The 19,106-nt window shown below is 40.4% G+C and overlaps 1 protein-coding gene across 1 annotated transcript in view; it reads left to right on the top strand.

Moving 5' to 3' along the window:
- EFCAB5 (EF-hand calcium binding domain 5) overlaps nucleotides 1-19,106 on the top strand; it is a 133,828-nt gene that overhangs the window by 95,915 nt on the left and 18,807 nt on the right. The window contains exons 15-19 of the mRNA XM_032279329.1: nucleotides 5,267-5,556; nucleotides 7,116-7,285; nucleotides 7,767-7,995; nucleotides 10,422-10,574; nucleotides 17,797-17,900. Coding sequence (XP_032135220.1) covers nucleotides 5,267-5,556; nucleotides 7,116-7,285; nucleotides 7,767-7,995; nucleotides 10,422-10,574; nucleotides 17,797-17,900 — 946 coding nt within the window. The remainder of the gene's footprint in view (nucleotides 1-5,266; nucleotides 5,557-7,115; nucleotides 7,286-7,766; nucleotides 7,996-10,421; nucleotides 10,575-17,796; nucleotides 17,901-19,106) is intronic.

Here is a 19,106-nt window from a genome sequence, read left to right as displayed (position 1 = left end):
TCCATGTTGGTCACAAACTCCTTACCTCAAGCAATCCTCTCACCTCATTCCCCTGAAGTTCTGGGATTATAGGTGTGAGCCACCGTGCCTGACCTCAGCATTTCATTATGAAAACTGTCAAACATGGCAAAGCTGAAAGAATTTTACAGTGAGTACCTATATGTTCACCACACAAATTCTACCATTAGTATTTTACCACACTTTTTAATCTATTAATCTCTCTATCCCTCTATCCTTCCATCTCTCTTATTTTTATGCATTTTAAGTAAATTATAGAAATCAATACACTTCTCCCTAAATACCTCAGCATACATATCATTAATTAGAGTTCAATATTTGTTAACAGTTTTTTTTTTCCTTTCTTTTTGCACACAGGCAAAGAAGGAAATTTTTTCCTCTTGAGGCCAAATTTCCATAAAATGAGATGCACAAATTGAAGGTGTATATTTGCTTACTTATGGCAAATGCATGCCCTGTGCACCCCATACTCCTATTAAGATATAGCGCAAAAAGCATAGTGACACTCACCTGTAGTCCCAGCTACTCGAGAGGCAGAGGCAGGAAAATTGCTTGAGCCCAGGAGTTCAAGACCAGCCTGGGTAACATTGCAAAACCCATCGCATAAAATAAAAAAATAAAAATAAAAAGATATAGAACAAAAAATAGTCCTCACACCCCTTTCCCATTCAAGTCACTCACCCTTCAGTCTCCAAAGCAACCACTTTTCTAGTTGTTTTCTACTATAAATTTTGGAATTTTATAAAAAAGAAAATTTAAAGATTATGCCCCTTTTTTTTTTTTTTGCAGAGTTTAACCTCCCTGTACTCTTTTGTGTAAGCCTTCTTTCACTCAGCATAATTTCTTTTAATTTTAATGCTTTTAGGGAGACAGAGTCTCATTCTGTTGCCCAGGCTGGAGTGTAATGGCGTGTGATCATGACTCACTGCAGCCTTGAACTTCCTAGGCTCAAGCAGTCCTCCCACCTCAGCCTCCCAAGTAGCTGGGAGACTACAGGTGCACACCACCATGCCTGGCTAGTTTACAACTTTTTGTAGAGACAAGATCTCACCATGTTGCCCAGGATGGGCACTAACTCCTGGCCTCAAGTGATCCTCCCTCCTCAGCCTCCCAAATCTCTGTATTACAGTCATAAGCCACTGGGCCCAGTCAACTCAGCACAATTTTTCTTGAGAGTCTTAATATGTTGCTACATGTATCAGCAATTTGCTTCTTTTTATTGCTAAGTAGTATTCTATTGTATGAATATACTGTGGTTTGTTTATCCATTTTCCAATTTATGGACACTTGGACTGTTTCTAGTTCTTGGCTATTATAAACAAAGCTACTCTGAATAATCTTATATAAATCTTCTTGTGAATATGTTTTTACTTCTTATTAATAAATTCTTAGAAGTGATATTTCTAGGCCACAGGGTCTATATATGTTTAACTTTATTAAAAAACTGCCAATTTTCTGCATCCTTTTAACATGTATACCTCATTCTTTGAGCATGTCTTTGCTTTCTGGCACAATGAGATCTTCCAGGTTGATCTTATATTTTCCCTGCTTTCACCCTGGAATCGTCCATTTCCCAAAGCCAGCATCTGGGTTCTACATGTGCTCATTGCTCATAAGTCTCTTCTCTCAGATTTCTCAGTGGACAGATGTAGAAACTGTGTGTGTGTTTGTGTGTGCACTCATGCACACCTGTGTGGGTACACGTGTGTACACATTTGTATCTGTACATACCTTTCTGTCTACTGATATTAAAAACCATGAGTTCATACTAGTAATTTCAAGTCCAATTCAACACAACAGGGTTCATTCTAGTTTTTTTCCATTCCCTTTTGTAGTTCCTTTTTCTCTGACTTGTGTTATCCTAATTTTATTTATTTATTTGATCAACCCCCCAATCAGTCCATTCGTTCTACATGGAACTAATCTTCCATCACTATTGCTGTCCTCTCTTCCACAGTGATTTCCTTCTTACTACATTTAAGTTCTAGCATCTGGCACTAATCTGCCCTTCCCATATGGCTATGCTTCTTACTCTGCTTAGGTTCTGACATCCCACAACAGATCACCCCTCCAAGTGGATGCCCTTTACATACGCCTTAGGCTCTGATGCTCCATGCCAAGGCACATTTTCATGTGGATGCCCTCGTTAATCCACTCAGGCCCTGACTCCTTATGCTGAACTGACCCCCAACCTGAAGTCCTCCTCACCTTGCTTGGCTCTGTTTCCCTATGCTGGATGACCCTTCCACATAGACATCCTCCTCATCCTGTTTAGGTTCTGACTTCCCAGGCCAGGCTACCCCTCAATTTGGATGCCCTCCCCACCCTGCTCAAGATTAAACACTCATGTTGGGCATCCATCTCATAAGGACATCCTGTTCGTCCTGCTTAGAATCTGACACTCAAGCTAAACCACCTCTCTGTAAGGCCATCCTCTTTATCCAAATAGACTGAAGGTTGACCTACCACATAGATACCCTCCTCACCCTGCTCAGGCTCAGACAACCCATGCCCAGCTAACCCTGCACAGATTTGGACTCTGATACCCTGCTCGGTGCCACATTGGCTTCACCTGACCAGGAACAGATGCTTATCTTGCTCTGCCCCACCTAATGGCTTTAGAATCAAATTGTTCAAGGAGACAAAAGAATGAAAGGGAAAAAAGAAGAAGAAATGGAAGAACCCACAAGGCACTTTTAAACGAATTGAGGATTGTACTAGTTAAGATCCTTTTGGCTCAAGTAATAGAGAACCCAACCTAAAGTGGTTACACATAAGAGGAATTTATTGGTTTATACGATGAAAAAGTCCAGTACTAGTTTAGAACATAATTAGGTTTGGGAGTCTAAATGATGGCATTAAGGAAGCTGTCTGGTTTTTTCTCTTTCTCTTGCTCTCTTCTGTTTTCGCTGCACTATCATACAACCTCTACCCTTATGGTAGCCAGGTCCAGTTTCACATGCTTACAGTTTCATTCAAGTCCAGTGGAAATAAAAAAGAAAGTGTCTTCTTCCTAGTCATTCAATCAGACAGTCTGGCATTAGTTTGTACTAAATCAACCACCCTTGCTAAAGGATTAGAATGTTGTGACTGGCTTAAGCCTGAGGTACGTGTTCCATCTCTAGAACTATGAGTGGAACCCCACTCAAACACATGACCAGAGATGGGAATGAAGTGGCTTCTCCAAAGCAAAATTAGAGATACAATTACTAAGAGAAAGGTGAGTGGATGCTAAGGAGCAAAAAATTAATAAATGTTCAACTACAGAAATGAGAAGCTCATGCATGATATGATGTCTGCAAGTGCCAGCTAGTATTTGTTAATTGCCAAATAAATGGTGTCGAATAGACGCTATTGTCTTTCAAGAGAAGGAGAAATAAGAACAGAAGCCTTCTTGAGGGAGGAGGAACTTTGAACTATACTTTAAAGGGGAAGGGTACATACCCTGTGACATATTAATTTTTAACAACTGTCCAAGAATCTTGCACATTTGCACCAGCAGACATTTACAAAACGCTTATACCACTGTTCATATGAGCAAAGTATTGGGAATAACCTAAACACCCACTGACAGGAGAATAAATCAGTAATGATATACTCACATAGTAACATACCCTGGTGAAAATGAATGAATCCACAGCTACAGTAACAACATGGAAAGATATGTTGGAAAGATATAAACAACATGGAAGATATGTAGGATAATGTTGAATAAAAAAGCATGTCACAGAAAACTACACATAGTTTGATAATCTTTTTCTAAAGTTTATAAACGAGCAGAACTTGCTGGGCGCAGTGGCTACACCAGTAATCTCAGCACTTTGGGACGTTGAAGTGTGTAGATTATCTGAGGTCAGGAGTTCAAGACCAGCGTGGCCAACATGGTGAAACGTCATCTCTACTAAAAATGTAAAAATTAGCCAAGTATGGTGGTGCACACCTGTAATCTCAGCTACTCAGGAGGCTGAGGCAGGAGAATCGCTTGAATCTGGCAGGCGGATGTTGCAGTGAGCCAAGATTGTGCCACTACACTCCAGCCTGGTGACAAAGTGAGACTCCATCTCAAAAACAAAAAACAAAAGAAAAGCATGCAAAACCAAACTACATATTGTTTAGAAGTGTGTGTGCATGTGTGTGTAGAACACATATATTGTTATGTAGCTATAATAACATTGGGAAAATTAAAAAGAAGGTAAAGATAAAGCCAAATTCAGGGTATCAATGAGAGGTATGAGAGGCAGTGAACGGAATAGGGCAGATCATAGAAGAATATATCTTACTGGTAATGTTCAAGTTTGGTAGTAGGTTCATGATTATACAACTAAAAAAATAAAAGAGAGTTGTGAATACAGAAGTGTGCAAGACATGGTCAGGGACCATGAGTAGAATGGGAACACTGCAGCAAATAATTCCTGGATGGTATTAGGGGCAGATGTGATTGGAAATAGACTGTATCCAAATATGGTAGGACTCTGAACCAGGAAGTGCATAATGTAAGTTGTGTTTTAATTTAATTTTACAAACATGTATTGAGGGCCGGGCGCGGTGGCTCACGCCTGTAATCCCAGCACTTTGGGAGGCCGAGGCGGGTAGATCACAAGGTCAAGAGATCGAGACCATCCTGGTCAACATGGTGAAACCCCGTCTCTACTAAAAATACAAAAAATCAGCTGGGCATGGTGGCGCGTGCCTGTAATCCCAGCTACTGAGGAGGCTGAGGCAGGAGAATTGCCTGAACCCAGGAGGCGGAGGTTGCGATGAGCCGAGATCGCGCCATTGCACTCCAGCCTGGGTAATGAGAGTGAAACTCCGTCTCAAAAAAAAAAACATGTATTGAGCATTTACTATTGTTAAGTCAATTACAAAGTGATAAAAGCTGGCTTTGGGGTTAGGAAAGTATGAAAGGAGAAGAGTGGCCAAAGAGTAACAGGATAGAATTTAATGGCTTATTGGATATGAAAGGCAAAAGGTAGGGAAGGAGTCAAATCAGACCTTGAGGTTTCACCGGGCTAGGTGGTAAAATTAAAACAAAACAAAAACAAAGAAGTTGACACAGGAGTCATATTGAGTTCAGCATAGAAATTCACTCTAAAATATTCCACTGGGCTGAGAGATGCCTTTGATATACTTGGTTTTCCAGGAGAGCAATTATCAAGGGCTTCAGTTCATCATAAGAGGAGAATGAAAATTTCCCCCACCGATAAGTGAAGTTTTGGTTAGTTCTTGGTTTTGTGTTTGTGTCTTTTAGCTAAACTGCACATCCAATTTCCAAAACCACCTCCTGGTCACGAAGTGAGGTTGTCTTCAAAACAATTTCAGAATTACATAGAATTGATTGTATCTGAACTCAGGGGCAATGAAGACCAAGTTCTGGAAAGCGTTGTGGAATTTCTGATGAATACTTTAGAGAGGAGCCACATTGAGAATCTGAGGAATTGTGCCAGGCGGAAGTGGCTGCACAAAATCCAACATGCTGCAGAGACAAGTGGGGTGTCCTTGGAGCCAGTGTATAGTGAGACCTTTAAGGCCCTCACCCAGGTATGTCTTCTAAAGTGATATGTAAGAGAAAACATTTCCTCAAAGTAGGCGATGTTCAGTGGTTGCAAAAGAGGAGCATCCTGAACCTGAATTCTCTTGAAAAATCACTGGGTGCTGCTATAGATGTTTTATTCATTCCAGCACATTACAAATGACCCAGTGCCTAGGAGAGATGCAACTGGAGTGACTGCTGGTTGCCAAGATAGAAGCAGAGAAGAAAGGTAGAAAAGACAGATGCAGAAAAGAAGTCTTGGGATTTCTAATTTCATTTCTGGGGAGAGTCAAATAAGCCTAGAATGGACAATAGACAGATTATGAAAAATATCAGTAAGGAGATGTACAAGCAGTTCAAGCTCCATTTCCCTTGCATGGTATTTTGGGAGTCAGTTTTAAAAGGAACTATTTAAATCATAAACTCATTATAGAGTCTGATATGACACAATATTTCACAGCATTGCCTAGAAGCAAGCTGAGACTATTGCAGAATCGTGCCACTTAGAACACATGGCCCTGAGAGGCCACTACCTGTAGCCTTGCCACTTCCTCAGAGACTCCCAGGTTGCTGCTGTTCATAGGCAGAAACAGCACAGTTGTGTTCTACATGTATCATAGACTCCACTGATCCAGAGAACCTGTGCCAGTCATCTCAGCTAAATAACGACACTTGCTCAATGGAATCATCTCCTGAGTGGCTGTATTTTCCAGTGTCGTTGGAAATGGGGCACCAGGACCAAAAGACCACTTAAGAAAAAGAAGCATTGTTCTAACTTACTTCAGAGATCTGTGGTACCCTAAGAGAAATCTCACTACATATTTGCTAATGACTCCATAGATCTTCTATGTGGAAAGAAGAAATAAAGGCGAAAGAAAAGGGCGTGGAAAGCAAACTCAAATATATAGAAAGATGAGAAAAAATCTCAGTGTCTCACATGTCCCCAATTTATGGATATATTTAATATATGTGATGACACATAATATTTTTAATAACATAATAATTTTACGTACGAAGAATTTGTAGTTGCAGAAATATTAGTTGCAGAAAGTCTGTAATCTTGGGCCCCCAAAAATCCTTCCTGAAATTACATAGATCAAATATACAAAGTGTGTTAAGAGTTCCTTGAGAGCATTTTTTTCCCACATTCACATCACAGTAGATGGTCAAGAAATATTAGTGAAGTGAAGACATCTTCTTGGTCCATCTCTTTAAAATTAACACTTTTAATAGAAATGCAGACAATTTGACTATAGGTCAAAGGAATCCAAGTTTTAAACCTCTAAATTTGAGTAAACTTGAAAGTTTTTTGGTTTTATTTTTCTTTTCCAGTAAACTAGTCCAGTTGGCATAGAGGAAATCCATTATACTCACTAAAACTCAGATTTAGGGGACAGCTGTGGTATCAACCTTTTCCCCACTGTCCATGAATAGAAATATTAGCATTCTTTATTCAAAAAAATGAAATTACTGGGGCCAGATGCATAAATTAACTAGTGAGAGAAAGCATGATTAGGGGAGTTCTTTGGTTGTTGGCAAACATATGGTCAGAAATGTTTTGCCGTAGGATGCTGAAGCCCATGGAAATAAGAAGATCAGTGCTCACATTTCCCTCTTAGAAGAAAACGTGCTACTGCCTGAGAAAGGGAATGTTCTATTGAGGAATGTGGCTTGCACTTTAGATGACGCACCATTTGTACTGAACAAAGTGCTCTACAGGGACATGAAAGGAATCAGGTAAGAACTTCTTAAAGAGATTGGTTTTACCCTTGTAAGAAAAAATTCCTTTTCTGAGTAAACTGGCATCAAGATCCCAGCTAGCTGCTCAAAGGGAAATGCCTCAAATCACCAGTGCTTCTGGAGTAGGAACCACTGGCTTCCAGTCCTGGATAACTTCACTTGATTATTTCTAGAGCTGTCTCTTTGGCAATGATTCGCCCTACAGGGACTCTACTTCACAATATCAGCTCAATTATTTCTGCCTGTTCCATAAGTTACGTCTACTGAGTCCTGTTTATAGTTGTTTCCTATGTTCACATCTAAGCTTGTTTTTTAAAAATCTTTAAGTCAGACCTTCAAACTGGTCATCTTATCTGAGTCCACTGTTCTGTGATAAAAAGCCACAGATTGTGAATGGAAAATCGATCTAGTTTCCTCCATGGTTTGATCTAAATCTCTCCCTGTGCCTTTCTTCCATCCTCATACTTTTTTTCCTCAGCTTTACAGTAGTGGATGAAGGAAAGCCAATCCACGTTCCCCAAGTTCAGTACCATGGGAACATCTTCTTCTGGAACCATTCCCGTAATAAGAATGATTATAACGGGTCATTCCTGGCTCTTCCACTTCAAGATGCATATATGAGGATCTTTGGAGTCTTGGCTGTTGACACTCTTAGAGATCCCCACGAAATAAACATCTTTCTACCTCATGAGATTAGATTCTATCAGGTAAGTCATAGAAGTTTTCAAGAGCAATGGTAGGATGGCCTCTCCTATACTGTTTAAAGAGTGAAACCTGAAATCCTATGACAGTAAAGCTGTGTATATAGACAACATCATCATACTTGCTCCTGTTTCCTGCATGTATGTTTCAGTCTTTTGAGAAGTTCCCCATTACTTATGGAAGGACTCTTAGCCTTACCCATGCCTCAGCCTCATGTGTCCCATAGCATTAATCACAGAAATAGAATTTTATGCTACAGAACAGAAATCCAACCATTAGACCACTAAGACCCACAAAGTGGGAATGAACTTTTAGAAGGGACATACTTGTGTTTCCTAATAGTGGTATCTATCTAGAAATTCTTTGTACTTTCCACAATTATACTAACTGATATGCATCCCCATAGGTCTTAATTTCAGTGTTATAATTTTGAGGATGAAAAATAAAGAAAAAGGCCTAAATGTTTCTTAAGTATTCATGTTTTTAAATTCAATCACAAAATGATAGCACTTTTAAGATCATGAAATAGCTAGACCATTTCTACAAGCATTTTTACTTAATCTGTAGATAGAACTTGCAGTAAAGGAAAATGAAAAGCCTTTATAGAGGCAATGAACTGTGGAGTATAGCAGCAAGTTAGGAACTTGAACTTGCTATGCCCTCATCATTTGTTGCCCTGTAAGCCTCTGGTTCTTTATGTTTTTTTTACCATTATTTTCCACTTTCTCTTCCCATTTATTGGGTGGATAACTGAGGAAAGTGGTAGAATCTCTTTCTCTGGACATATTTTTAGTAATAAAATTCATTCTCATCTGACACAAGAATGATGTGAAGATATTAAAATGGAGGAGTATGGAATTATCAGTAGGTGAAGTATATATAGTCTTGTTAGTGAGCGTTTCAAAATGAATTACACATTGGTACTCTAGCCCTTAGAGTTAAAGACTCCTGGGTTACCCTTAGATGCCTTGAGTCCTAATATAAAAGACATGTAATTTTGAAGAGTCTGTGGTTCCTAGAGTTTCTTGATAACAAGCCCATGTATGGGTTCTAAGGATTTCCCATCCCTTCTCTGTGGAACAGGGTCTCCTTATGCCTATAAGAGGAGTATGTAATCTAGCACATTGTGGGTCTTGGAACCAAACATGCCCCATATTTCTGATCTGATGATAGTGACCAACCCTGCACAGATGCAGGCATTAACACCGGCATCAGATCAGGGCAGCTCCTACCCATCTGCCCAGGGCTGGCATTCGTTCTTGGCTTTTCAACATTTTTTTTTCTCATTTCAAAGTTTATCTTGTTCCTTTGATACTATTCTCTAATAGCACATATCACAGATTTCACTGGATGATTATCAAAAGCATAAAAATTTATGTGGATCTCTCTTCTCTTTACACCTTTGACTATTTTTTTTTTTTTTTGAGACTTGCTCTATTGCCCAGGCTGGAGTGCAGTGGTGCAATCTCAGCTCACTGCTATCTCCATCTCCTGAGTTCAAGTAATACTCATGCCTCAGCCTCCCAAGTAGCTGGGATTGCAGGTACGCACCACCATGCCCAGCTAATATTTAAATTTTTAGTAGAGACAGAGTTTCACCATCTTGGCCAGGCTGGTCTCAAGCTCCTGACCTCAAGTGATCCACCCTACCTAGGCCTCCCAAAGCGTTGGGATTACAGGTGTGAGCCACCACACCTGACCTATACCTTTGATTTCTTGATGATCCTTTTTTTTTTCATTTTAAGATATTTATTTTAGACCTTTTCCTATATTTATCCACATACACATCATGTTAATGAATCACATAATCATCACATTATTTTGCAACTACTTTTTAATTTTAAATTACAGTATATTGTAAACCTCATTATATGTAAATAAATGGTGGCAAAGTATTCCATTCTATTAACTAAGCAACCCCCATTATTAACCTTACATTTTGTTTCCAATTTTCTTCCTGTTATAAATAAGAATGAAAACTTTATAACTCTCTATTTGTGTGTATTCTTAATTATTTTTACTTTTTTTTATTTTTTTATTGCATTTTAGGTTTTGGGGTACATGTGAAGAACATGCAAGATTGTTGCATAGGTACACACATGGCAATGTGATTTGCTGCCTTCCTCCCCATCACCTATATCTGGCATTTCTCACAGGGAGGGGAGCATCACACACTGGGGTCTGTCGGGGAGAAATTGGGGAGGGACTGCGGGGGGTGGGGAGTTGGGGAGAGAGAGCATGGGGAGAAATGCCAGATCCTTTTTTTATAGTAGAATCTGGAACACTGCCCTTTGAGGACTGCTGAACAATTTGTAGGAAGTAGATTATCATGATGTAATTACATTACTGGTAAAAGTAATCCAATTACTATCTTACTAATTATTTTGCTATTTTAAAAAGAAAAGGCTACTTGAATATTCTGTCTCTACAGGGTGTTGCCAATGTCTTTAGCACTGCCTATCACTACGTCCACAGCCGCGAGCACATTCTGCATATTGTGATCACTGGCATTGGCTGGCTCTATGACGTCACATCCAGCATCACCTCCATCACTACATACTTTGTAGAGCCTAGGCCAGCTCAGGTAGGCCAGGCTCAGTAGTGATAGATCTCTCCAAGGTAGCCGAGTGTCTAGACATTATTTCTTGCTAATATTTGAACCGTATTAATCAGCTGTTAGTCTAACTGAAGACAGATTTCCCAACACAAGACCCTTGGTTGTGAGTGACAAGAATCCATCTCAAATTGCCTTAGGCCAAAGGGAGAATTAACTGACTCATGTGACCAAAATGAAGACAGGGCAGGAGTCAAACTGTCTTTCAGGATGGTCACGGGGATTTGAAGGGCTCTCTGTGTTCATCTCTCCACTTCTCATGTTTGTTTCCCTCTGTACATTGGCTTTGTTCTTCCAGCTGAAGATGGGCTTTTTCCGCAGGGCAAGTCCGATGCTTACTGAAAGCATCCAGTAAAAAGTTCCAATTTGGAAAACCCAAGAGAGAAAATTCCTTTTTTTTTTTTCTGTTTTTAGATGGAGTCTCACTCTTGTTGCCCAGGCTGGAGTGCAATGGCACGATCTTGGTTCACTGCAACTTCTGCCCCCTGGGTTCAAGCGATTCTCCTGCCTCAACCTCTCCAGTAGCTGAGATTACAGACATGAGCCACTATGCCTGGATAATCTTGTATTTTTAGTAGAGAAGGGGTTTCTCCATATTGGTCAGGATGTTCTCAAACTCCCAACCTCAGGTGATCCGCTCGCCTCGGCCCCCCAAAGTGCTGGAATTGAGCCACCCTGCCCAGCCAGAAAACTCTTTTTGACTCATCCTGAGATACGTCCCTGCTGGCCGGACTGGGGCGTTTACAGTAATGGGCAACACTCACCACAATAATATGGGTAGAGTGGGAAGGGACAAGGAGCTGCTGTTTTGGAAGGACTCAGTTATATGACACCAATATTTTTAAGCCCTCCTATCTATAATGTCATGAATTCTTGCTGAATGTTTGCTTTGCTTCTTCATACTTTGTGTTAGGATTTTGCGTATGATTCAAGTGGGTAGAAAGGTTTTTCCTTTCAGAAAGGCTGAATGACTCTGGGAGGTGCTTGGTCACCTGGGGAGATGGTGTCACCTGGGTTCCCCCTAGTCCCTTGGCTGGCCCAAGGCAAGTATGTCTGTACTTCCCTCCAGGCTGATTCCTTCCTTTCTTCCCACCAGGTCCCTACATCCCTCCCTCAGTGGCTGGGTCAATCTGATGAGGCCTTGGTCATAAGGGCAGAATCATGGAGCTCTCTGGTAGGGGGCCAGGCCATTGAGGCAGAGAATGCCTTGTAATTGGCACTGCTATTGAGGGTGGGGATGGGAGCCTTCAAAGGCACTTAGGACTGGGGCAGAGCACCCTGTTTGAAGGGGCCCAGCTACAGTGGCCCTTCAAAGCACATGGGACCCCAGGGAAGATTCCCAAGAGTATGGTCAGGCCCTTAAGACAAACAACACATAGGGCACCATGGAAAAGGCCAAAATAGCCCAAAGCAGTCAGCAAGAAGCATGACTTCAGCAGCTGTAGGTTCAGAATCTAGAGTCCACAGACAAAGCCACCAGGGTCACATCCCATCTGACCTGGGCCATCTTATGGTGGTGAAGAAAATCCTGCCAAAGGTGAGGGGAGAGAAGGACCACTCAGCAGCCAGGTTGTCAGTGAGACTGTGGTGGGACAGAGACCAGAACAGCCTGTCTAAGCTCTTTTCAAGCACTCAATGATCATGTCTTCCTAAGCCTTCCTCTTTCCCTTCTGCAGCCCCATCCAGATTCACTTTTCTCTCTTCTCCAGCCTGCTCTATGTCTCAAAAAATAAACAGTATAAATGGACTCTTTGGCCCTTTGGCTTCTGCTTGAGTTTGTCCAATGAGAGCTCCCAACAGAACACTGGAGGGCAGAAGTAGAGTGCAGCTGGGGTGTTGATGCTTCTGTCTCCCTCTCTGCCAGGTTGCTGTGAGTTGGCTGTGTTTCTCTCCTAAAGGCCACTTCACCTTTCATCAGGCAGTCCTCTCCATACAGCTGTCCTTTGTAGGTTCTGGTCATTGCTCCACCATGCCCCTCCACCCCATCTTCCAGCCTCTTCAGGCTGAGAGTGTTAACAGCTCTTCCTTATTACTAGGTCAGGATTCTAAACTCTGCCTTCATAAATAATCCTTTTATTAAACTCCCCTTAAATTACCCAGTTCTGGCAATCTGTTTCCTTGTGATACCCTGACTGCTATGAAATATAAAATAAATTCTGAGATACTCCCCCTTACCTCATGCCCATGTTCCTGCAAGGTACAGAGTCATAGAGGAAAAAATTACTGCTCTGTTAACAGTAACCATAGGTGAGGAAAAACAGATTCAAATTCTCTTAGGTATGAAATTCAGGCTAGTTTAGTTTATCACCCCAAAGCACTTCTGTCTATTTCTTTGGAGTACCGAATTTATTAAATAGGTAACTGTGGCAAGTAGAATAATGCCTGCCCCTCAAGATGTCCATGTCCAAATTCCTGACACCTGTGAATATGTCACTTTACATGTCAGAAAGGATTTTGCAGGTGTGATTAAGATTAAGGAATTCGAAATGGGGAGATTATCTTGGATTGTTCAGGCGGGCCCTGGATCATATGAGTCCTTAAAAACAGAGAACCCGGCCGGATGCAGTGGCTCACACCTCTAATCCCAGCACTTTGGGAGGCTGAGGCGGATGAATCACGAGGTCAGGAGGTTGAGACCAGCCTGGCCAATATGGTGAAACCCCATCTCTACTAAAAATACAAAAATTAGCTGGGAGTGGTGTTATCAGCCTGTAGTCTCAGCTACTTGGGAGGCTGAGGCAGAAGAATCACTTGAACGGGGAGGTGGAGGTTGCAGTGAGCCAAGATCGCACCATTGCACTCCAGCCTGATGACAGAGCAAGATTCTGTCTCAAAAAAAAAAAAAAAAAAAAAAACAGAGAACTCTTCCTGGTTGTGAGAGACAGGAGGATGGAAAAAGAGTCAGAAAGATGGTGATTTGACATCCCACTGCAGGTCCCGAGATACACAAGGCTATGTACAAAGACCCAGGGCACTAAGGGCAGCCCCCAGCTGACAGCCAGCAAAGAAATCAGTTTCTCAGTCTTTTATTTCCCTGGGGTCTCAAGAGAGACAAGTGGCTAACACATGTGCCTGGTTAGCTATCTTAAGGCATGGCAATGTAGGCTTTTGGAAAAATTTGAAAATCAGACTAGCCAGTGATTTCTGCTTTCTACTTCATCACATTCCTTTTCTAAGGCAGTGAACAGATAGACTTTCTGCCTGAATGAGAGGGAAGGACTCTCAGGAGAAGAGAGATTCTCAGGAGGAGAAAAATGTAATACTACAATTAATGTTTCACATTCCACAATTCATAATAGAAAGCAAATTTTCTTTTACCTCAGGGATTTCAAAAATGTTACTCTGTCTGGAACATTTTCCCCACCTCATCCCATCACCCTTAGGCCCTATATGAAACAAATTATAATTTAAGTCAAGGGACATAAATTGTTTTGATAAAGTAGAACGCTGTTATTTTTTCCCCACAAGAAGATCATTTTTTAAAGACATAATTTCTGCCAGGCTCAGTGGCTCACGCCTGTAATTCCAGCATTTTGGGAGGCCAAGACGAGTAGATCACCTGAGGTTGGGAGTTCGAGACCAGCCTGACCAATATGAAGAAACCCACATCTCTACTAAAAATACAAAATTAGCCAGGCGTGGTGGTGCAGCTACTCAGGAGGCTAAGGGAGGAGAATCGCTTGGACCCAGGAAGTGGAGGTTACGGTGAGCCGAGATTGCACCATTGAACTCCAGCCTGGGCAACATCTCAAATTTTAATAAAAATTTGGGTTTTTGATATAATTTATTCCAAGAATTATTTATAAATTTAACAAAATTCCAAGAAAAATCTCAACATGATTTTTTAAAAATTTGACAAATGATTTTAATTTTCATGGGATAACTAAGAATATGAAGGTTGAGAGAAAACTTGCAATCCTGGTCTGGAGAAGGATTGCTACTTACACCAAAGGTTGGAACAATTAAGGGGAGGTTGATACATTGACCAGATAGAAATGCAAACCTTTCTTGCACCAAAGTTATAAAGGAAATTAAATTTCATATGACAAATTGGGGGATTTGTCACGTATCTGGCAAAGGGTTGATACTATTTTACACAAATCAATGAGATTTTTTAAAAAATCCAAAAGAAAAACAAGCAAAGGGCAAGTATACTTGGGGAAAAAAAAAAAGTCATGCAAATGGTTTATAAACATGTAAAAAAAATTCAATTATTCTCAATGAAATAAATACAAAGTTAAGTAAAAGATAATTCTTTGCCTAGTAAATTGAAACTTTTTTTTTAGAGGTGGGGGTCTTCCTATGTTGTCCAGGCTGGTCTGGAACTCCTGGACTCAAGCAGTTTTCCCACCTCAGCCTCCTAAAGTGTTGGGATTTCAGGTGTGAGCCACTACATCTGGCCAAAAAAATTTTTTAACTACAATTTGAAATATTTGTTAGACATCTTAGAGGAGATATTGAATAGGCAGTTGGGTATAGGCTCCCAGTGTTTGGGAAGATATTCAGGCTAATGAATAAATGGCATTTAAAGCCATGAGACTGGGTTACACAACACTATGAAGGTATTCAATGCCACTGAATTGTACACTTAAACAAATGGTTAAAATGGTAAATATGCTATGTATATTTTACCACAATAAACAAAACACAACACAAAACCATGTGTCCAGAAGGGATGACCAAAGGAATGAGTGAGAAAAGGAAAAAAAAAAAAAAAAAAAAGTCTAAGGACTGAGTCTTGAGGTGCTCCAAGTGTTTAGAATCACTGTGGCTCAAAAAATTGTATTGACTGTGACTCATAGTACAAAAACATTTTATATTCTGACTCCTTACATGATCATGCATGCACACACACGAAACAGAAATTTCACGAAAGAATACCTACTTGCCCTACATGTTATATTTTCTGATATTCTCTTTTATATCATTTTTAAGTGTTTGTCAAACAAGAAAAAAGCAAAAGAGGATAAATATTAAAGCAAAGGACATAAACAATGTGTAATGGGAAAAGTGAGAATGCATAGATATTGGAAAGGAAAGGGAAAAAAAGTAACAAGCCAGAACCAGAAGAAAGAAAAGGAGAGAAAAATGTAATTGCAGCCTTTTCCCAAAAGGTTTCCTGGAAAATTTTAACTAGGAGTGCTTTTCTCACCACTGAATAATTGCTGAGGGAATCGCTGACTTTGTGGTTTTTGGTTCAAACTAAAATCAAATAAAAAATAAGCTTATTTTCAGGCATATTATTATAAGCCTCTTATTTTCTGTTTTATGCTTCTGATCCAACAGCAAGAGTGGTCAATTTATACAATTTTGGCGAAAAAACAGTAAAGTTTTTTCGCTGAACATTTAAACCTAGATACACAGGGTAAGATTTAAAAAATATATATTTTCAGTCTAATAGTGTGTAACACTAAATAACAAACCATGAAAGAAATACATTTAGAAAGAAGCTAGAAGCCCAGTCGTCAATGTGGGATAATCTTAACAATTTTCCAAGGATAAAGTTGACAACGTTTCCCTTCTAAAGAGTTTGAAAGAATCCTGGAAGTCATGGAGTATAGAGGCAAAAGGAAGTTTTACATTACAAAGTAGCTGTTCCTCTTCAAGCACCATTCAGCATGCAAATCCCCTATGGATCCTCTTATCATATTTCCTCTTTATTCCAATCATTATTTATCTTTATTTTCATTTTTTAGAGACCAGGTCTCATTCTTTTGCCCAGGCCGAAGTGCAGTAACACTGTCAGAGCTCACTGTAACCTTGAATGCCTAGACTCAAGCGATCCTCCTGCCTCAGCCTCTGAAGTAGCTAAGACTATAGGCATGCCCTAATAATTATTTTCTTAAAGGAATGATTCATAAAAACCCCTCTTTACTTCTCTTGATTGAATTTGTGTTTCCTAAATTCATATACTTACAGATTATGTTAACATACTTTCTTATAAATAAACCAGTTTCTGTGAAAATAATATTGATCAAGACTCATTAAAATATTTTCACAACCCACATGTAAGTTGCAGGTTGACCTACAGTTTGAAAACTTCTTAGAAGTAAGGGAGATAAAGAAGCAAGGAGAATGAGGATTGTTTAGTGAGGTAGGAGGAGAACCAGGAGAGAGTGTCCCCAGTAGCAAAGTGAAGAAAGTAAATCATCCGGGCACAGTGGCTCAGACTTGTAATCCCAGCACTTTGGGAGGCCGAGATGGGCAGATCACGAGGTCAGGAGTTCAAGGCCAGCCTGGCCAACATGGTGAAACCCCGTTTCTACTAAAAGTACAAAAATTGGCAGGTTGTGGTGGCTCACGCCTATAATCCCAGCACTTTTGGGAGGCTGAGGCGGGCGGATCATGAGGTCAAGAGATCAAGACCATCCTGGCCAACATGGTGAAATCCCATCTCTACTAAAAATACAAAAATTAGCCAGGCGTGGTGGGCACATGCCCGTAGTCCCAGCTACTTGGGAGGCTGAGGCAGAAGAATTGCTTGAACCTGGGAGGCGGAGGTTACAGTGAGCCGAGATTGTGCCACTGTGCTCCAGCCTGGCGACAGAGCAAGATTCCTTCTCAAAAAAAAAAAAAGAAAAAAAAACAAAGAAAAATTAGCTGGATGTGGTGGTGCACATCTGTAATCCCAGCTACTTGAGAGGCTGAGGCAAGAGAATTGCTTGAACCCAGGAGGCAGGGGTTGCAGTGAGCCGAGACCATGCCATTGCCTGGGCAACAGGATGAAACTCCATCTCAAAAAAAAAAAAAAAAGGAAAAAGAAAAGAAAAAAAGAAAGTAAAGCAAGAAGGGAATTGTTCACTGAATCAAGTGCTTCCAAGAGGACTGGGGATTTACCAATGGATTTGAAATGAGAGAGCCACTGGTAACCTTGACCAGAAGAGTTTTGGTGAAGTAGTGAGAACAAAGACCTCCTTAGAAAATGTGTTTGGCATATTTACTTTCTTTGGGTTTTGCTGTATTTTGCAAATGTTTTACAATGCACTTTTAACATCAGGAAAACAATATAAACATACAGTTTTATCATAATTATGTAAAATGTTTGTCCATTAAAAAAAATTTATCCTGTTCTTTAATGATACTAAGTAAAATGTCACTGTCCTTAAAACCAGGGGTCATCTAAGCTTTCCTATTTTTTGGAAATATGAGGTCTAATTACTCCTTTCTAATGAAATGTCTTCCTCTTTTCAAGGATTCAGACTATGTTTTACGCAACATGATGGTTACAGGGCAGCTGGGTCTAACAGAAATCCACAAAAATCCTCCTACCATCTACAGGAAGTCATGCATCTTCAGGTATGAAACATGTCCGTTTTGTTTGCGAGAACACATCCTTCTGGTACAGTCGTAGATCTGAAAGACACAGCTTCTGGCTCTTGCTCATACACACTGACTTCTATTCTTTCTTTTTAATTTAATTGTATTTTAAGTTCCAGGATACATGTGCAGGTTGTGCAGGTTTGTTACATAGGTAAACTTGCACCATGGTGGTTTGCTGCACCTATCAACCCATCACGTAGGTATTAAGCCCCACATGCATTCACTATTTTTCCTAATGCACTCCCTCCCCTTTCCCCCGTGACAGGCCCCAGTGTGTTCCCTTCCCCATGTCCAGGTGTTCTTATTGTTCAGCTGTCACTTTTAAGTGAGAACATGTGGTGTTTGGTTTTCTGTTCCTGTGTTAGTTTGCTGAAGATAATGACTTCCAGTTCCATCCATCTCCCTGCAAAGGACATGATCTCATTCTTTTTTATGGCTGCATAGTATTCCATGGTGTATATGTACAATATTTTCTTTTTCTTTTATTTTACTTTAAGTTCTGGGGTACATGTGCAGATCTTGCAGGATTGTTACATAGGTATACACATGCCATGTTAGTTTTCTGCCTCCATCCCCACCCTGTCACCTACATTAAGTATTTCTCCTAATATTATCCCTCCCCGATCTCCCCACTCCCTGCTATCCCTCCCCTAGCTCCTCACCCCCAACAGACCCCAGTGTGTGATGTTCCCCTCCCTGTGTCTAAGTGGTCTCATTGTTCAACACCCACTTATGAGTGAGAACATGCAGTGTTTGGTTTTCTGTTCTTGGATCAGTTTGCTGAGAATGATGTTTTCCAGATTCATACCTGTCCCTGCAAAAGACACGAGCTCATCCTTTTTTATGGCTGTATAGTATTCCATAGTGTATATGTGCCACATTTTCTTTGTCCAGTCTATCTTTGATAGGCATTTGGATTGGGTTCCAAGTCTCAGCTATTGTAAACAGTGCCACAATGAACATACATGTGCAGTACCACATTTTCTTCATCCAATCTATCATTGATGGGTATTTGGGTTGATTCCATGTATTTGCTACTATGACTAGTGCTGCAATGAACATACATGTGCATGAATCTTTAAAACAGAATTATTTATATTCCTTTGGGTATATACCCAATAATAGGATTGTAGGGTCAAAGGTATTTCTGGTTCTAGGCCTTTGAGATATAGTCACACTGTC

The sequence above is a fragment of the Sapajus apella genome, unplaced genomic scaffold, assembly GCF_009761245.1.
Source record: "Sapajus apella isolate SASKATOON/1434 unplaced genomic scaffold, GSC_monkey_1.0 scaffold12, whole genome shotgun sequence".
Classification (NCBI taxonomy): Eukaryota; Metazoa; Chordata; class Mammalia; order Primates; family Cebidae; genus Sapajus; species Sapajus apella.
Note: the sequence above shows the minus strand (reverse complement) of the source record. Positions and strands in the feature narration are given on the sequence as shown.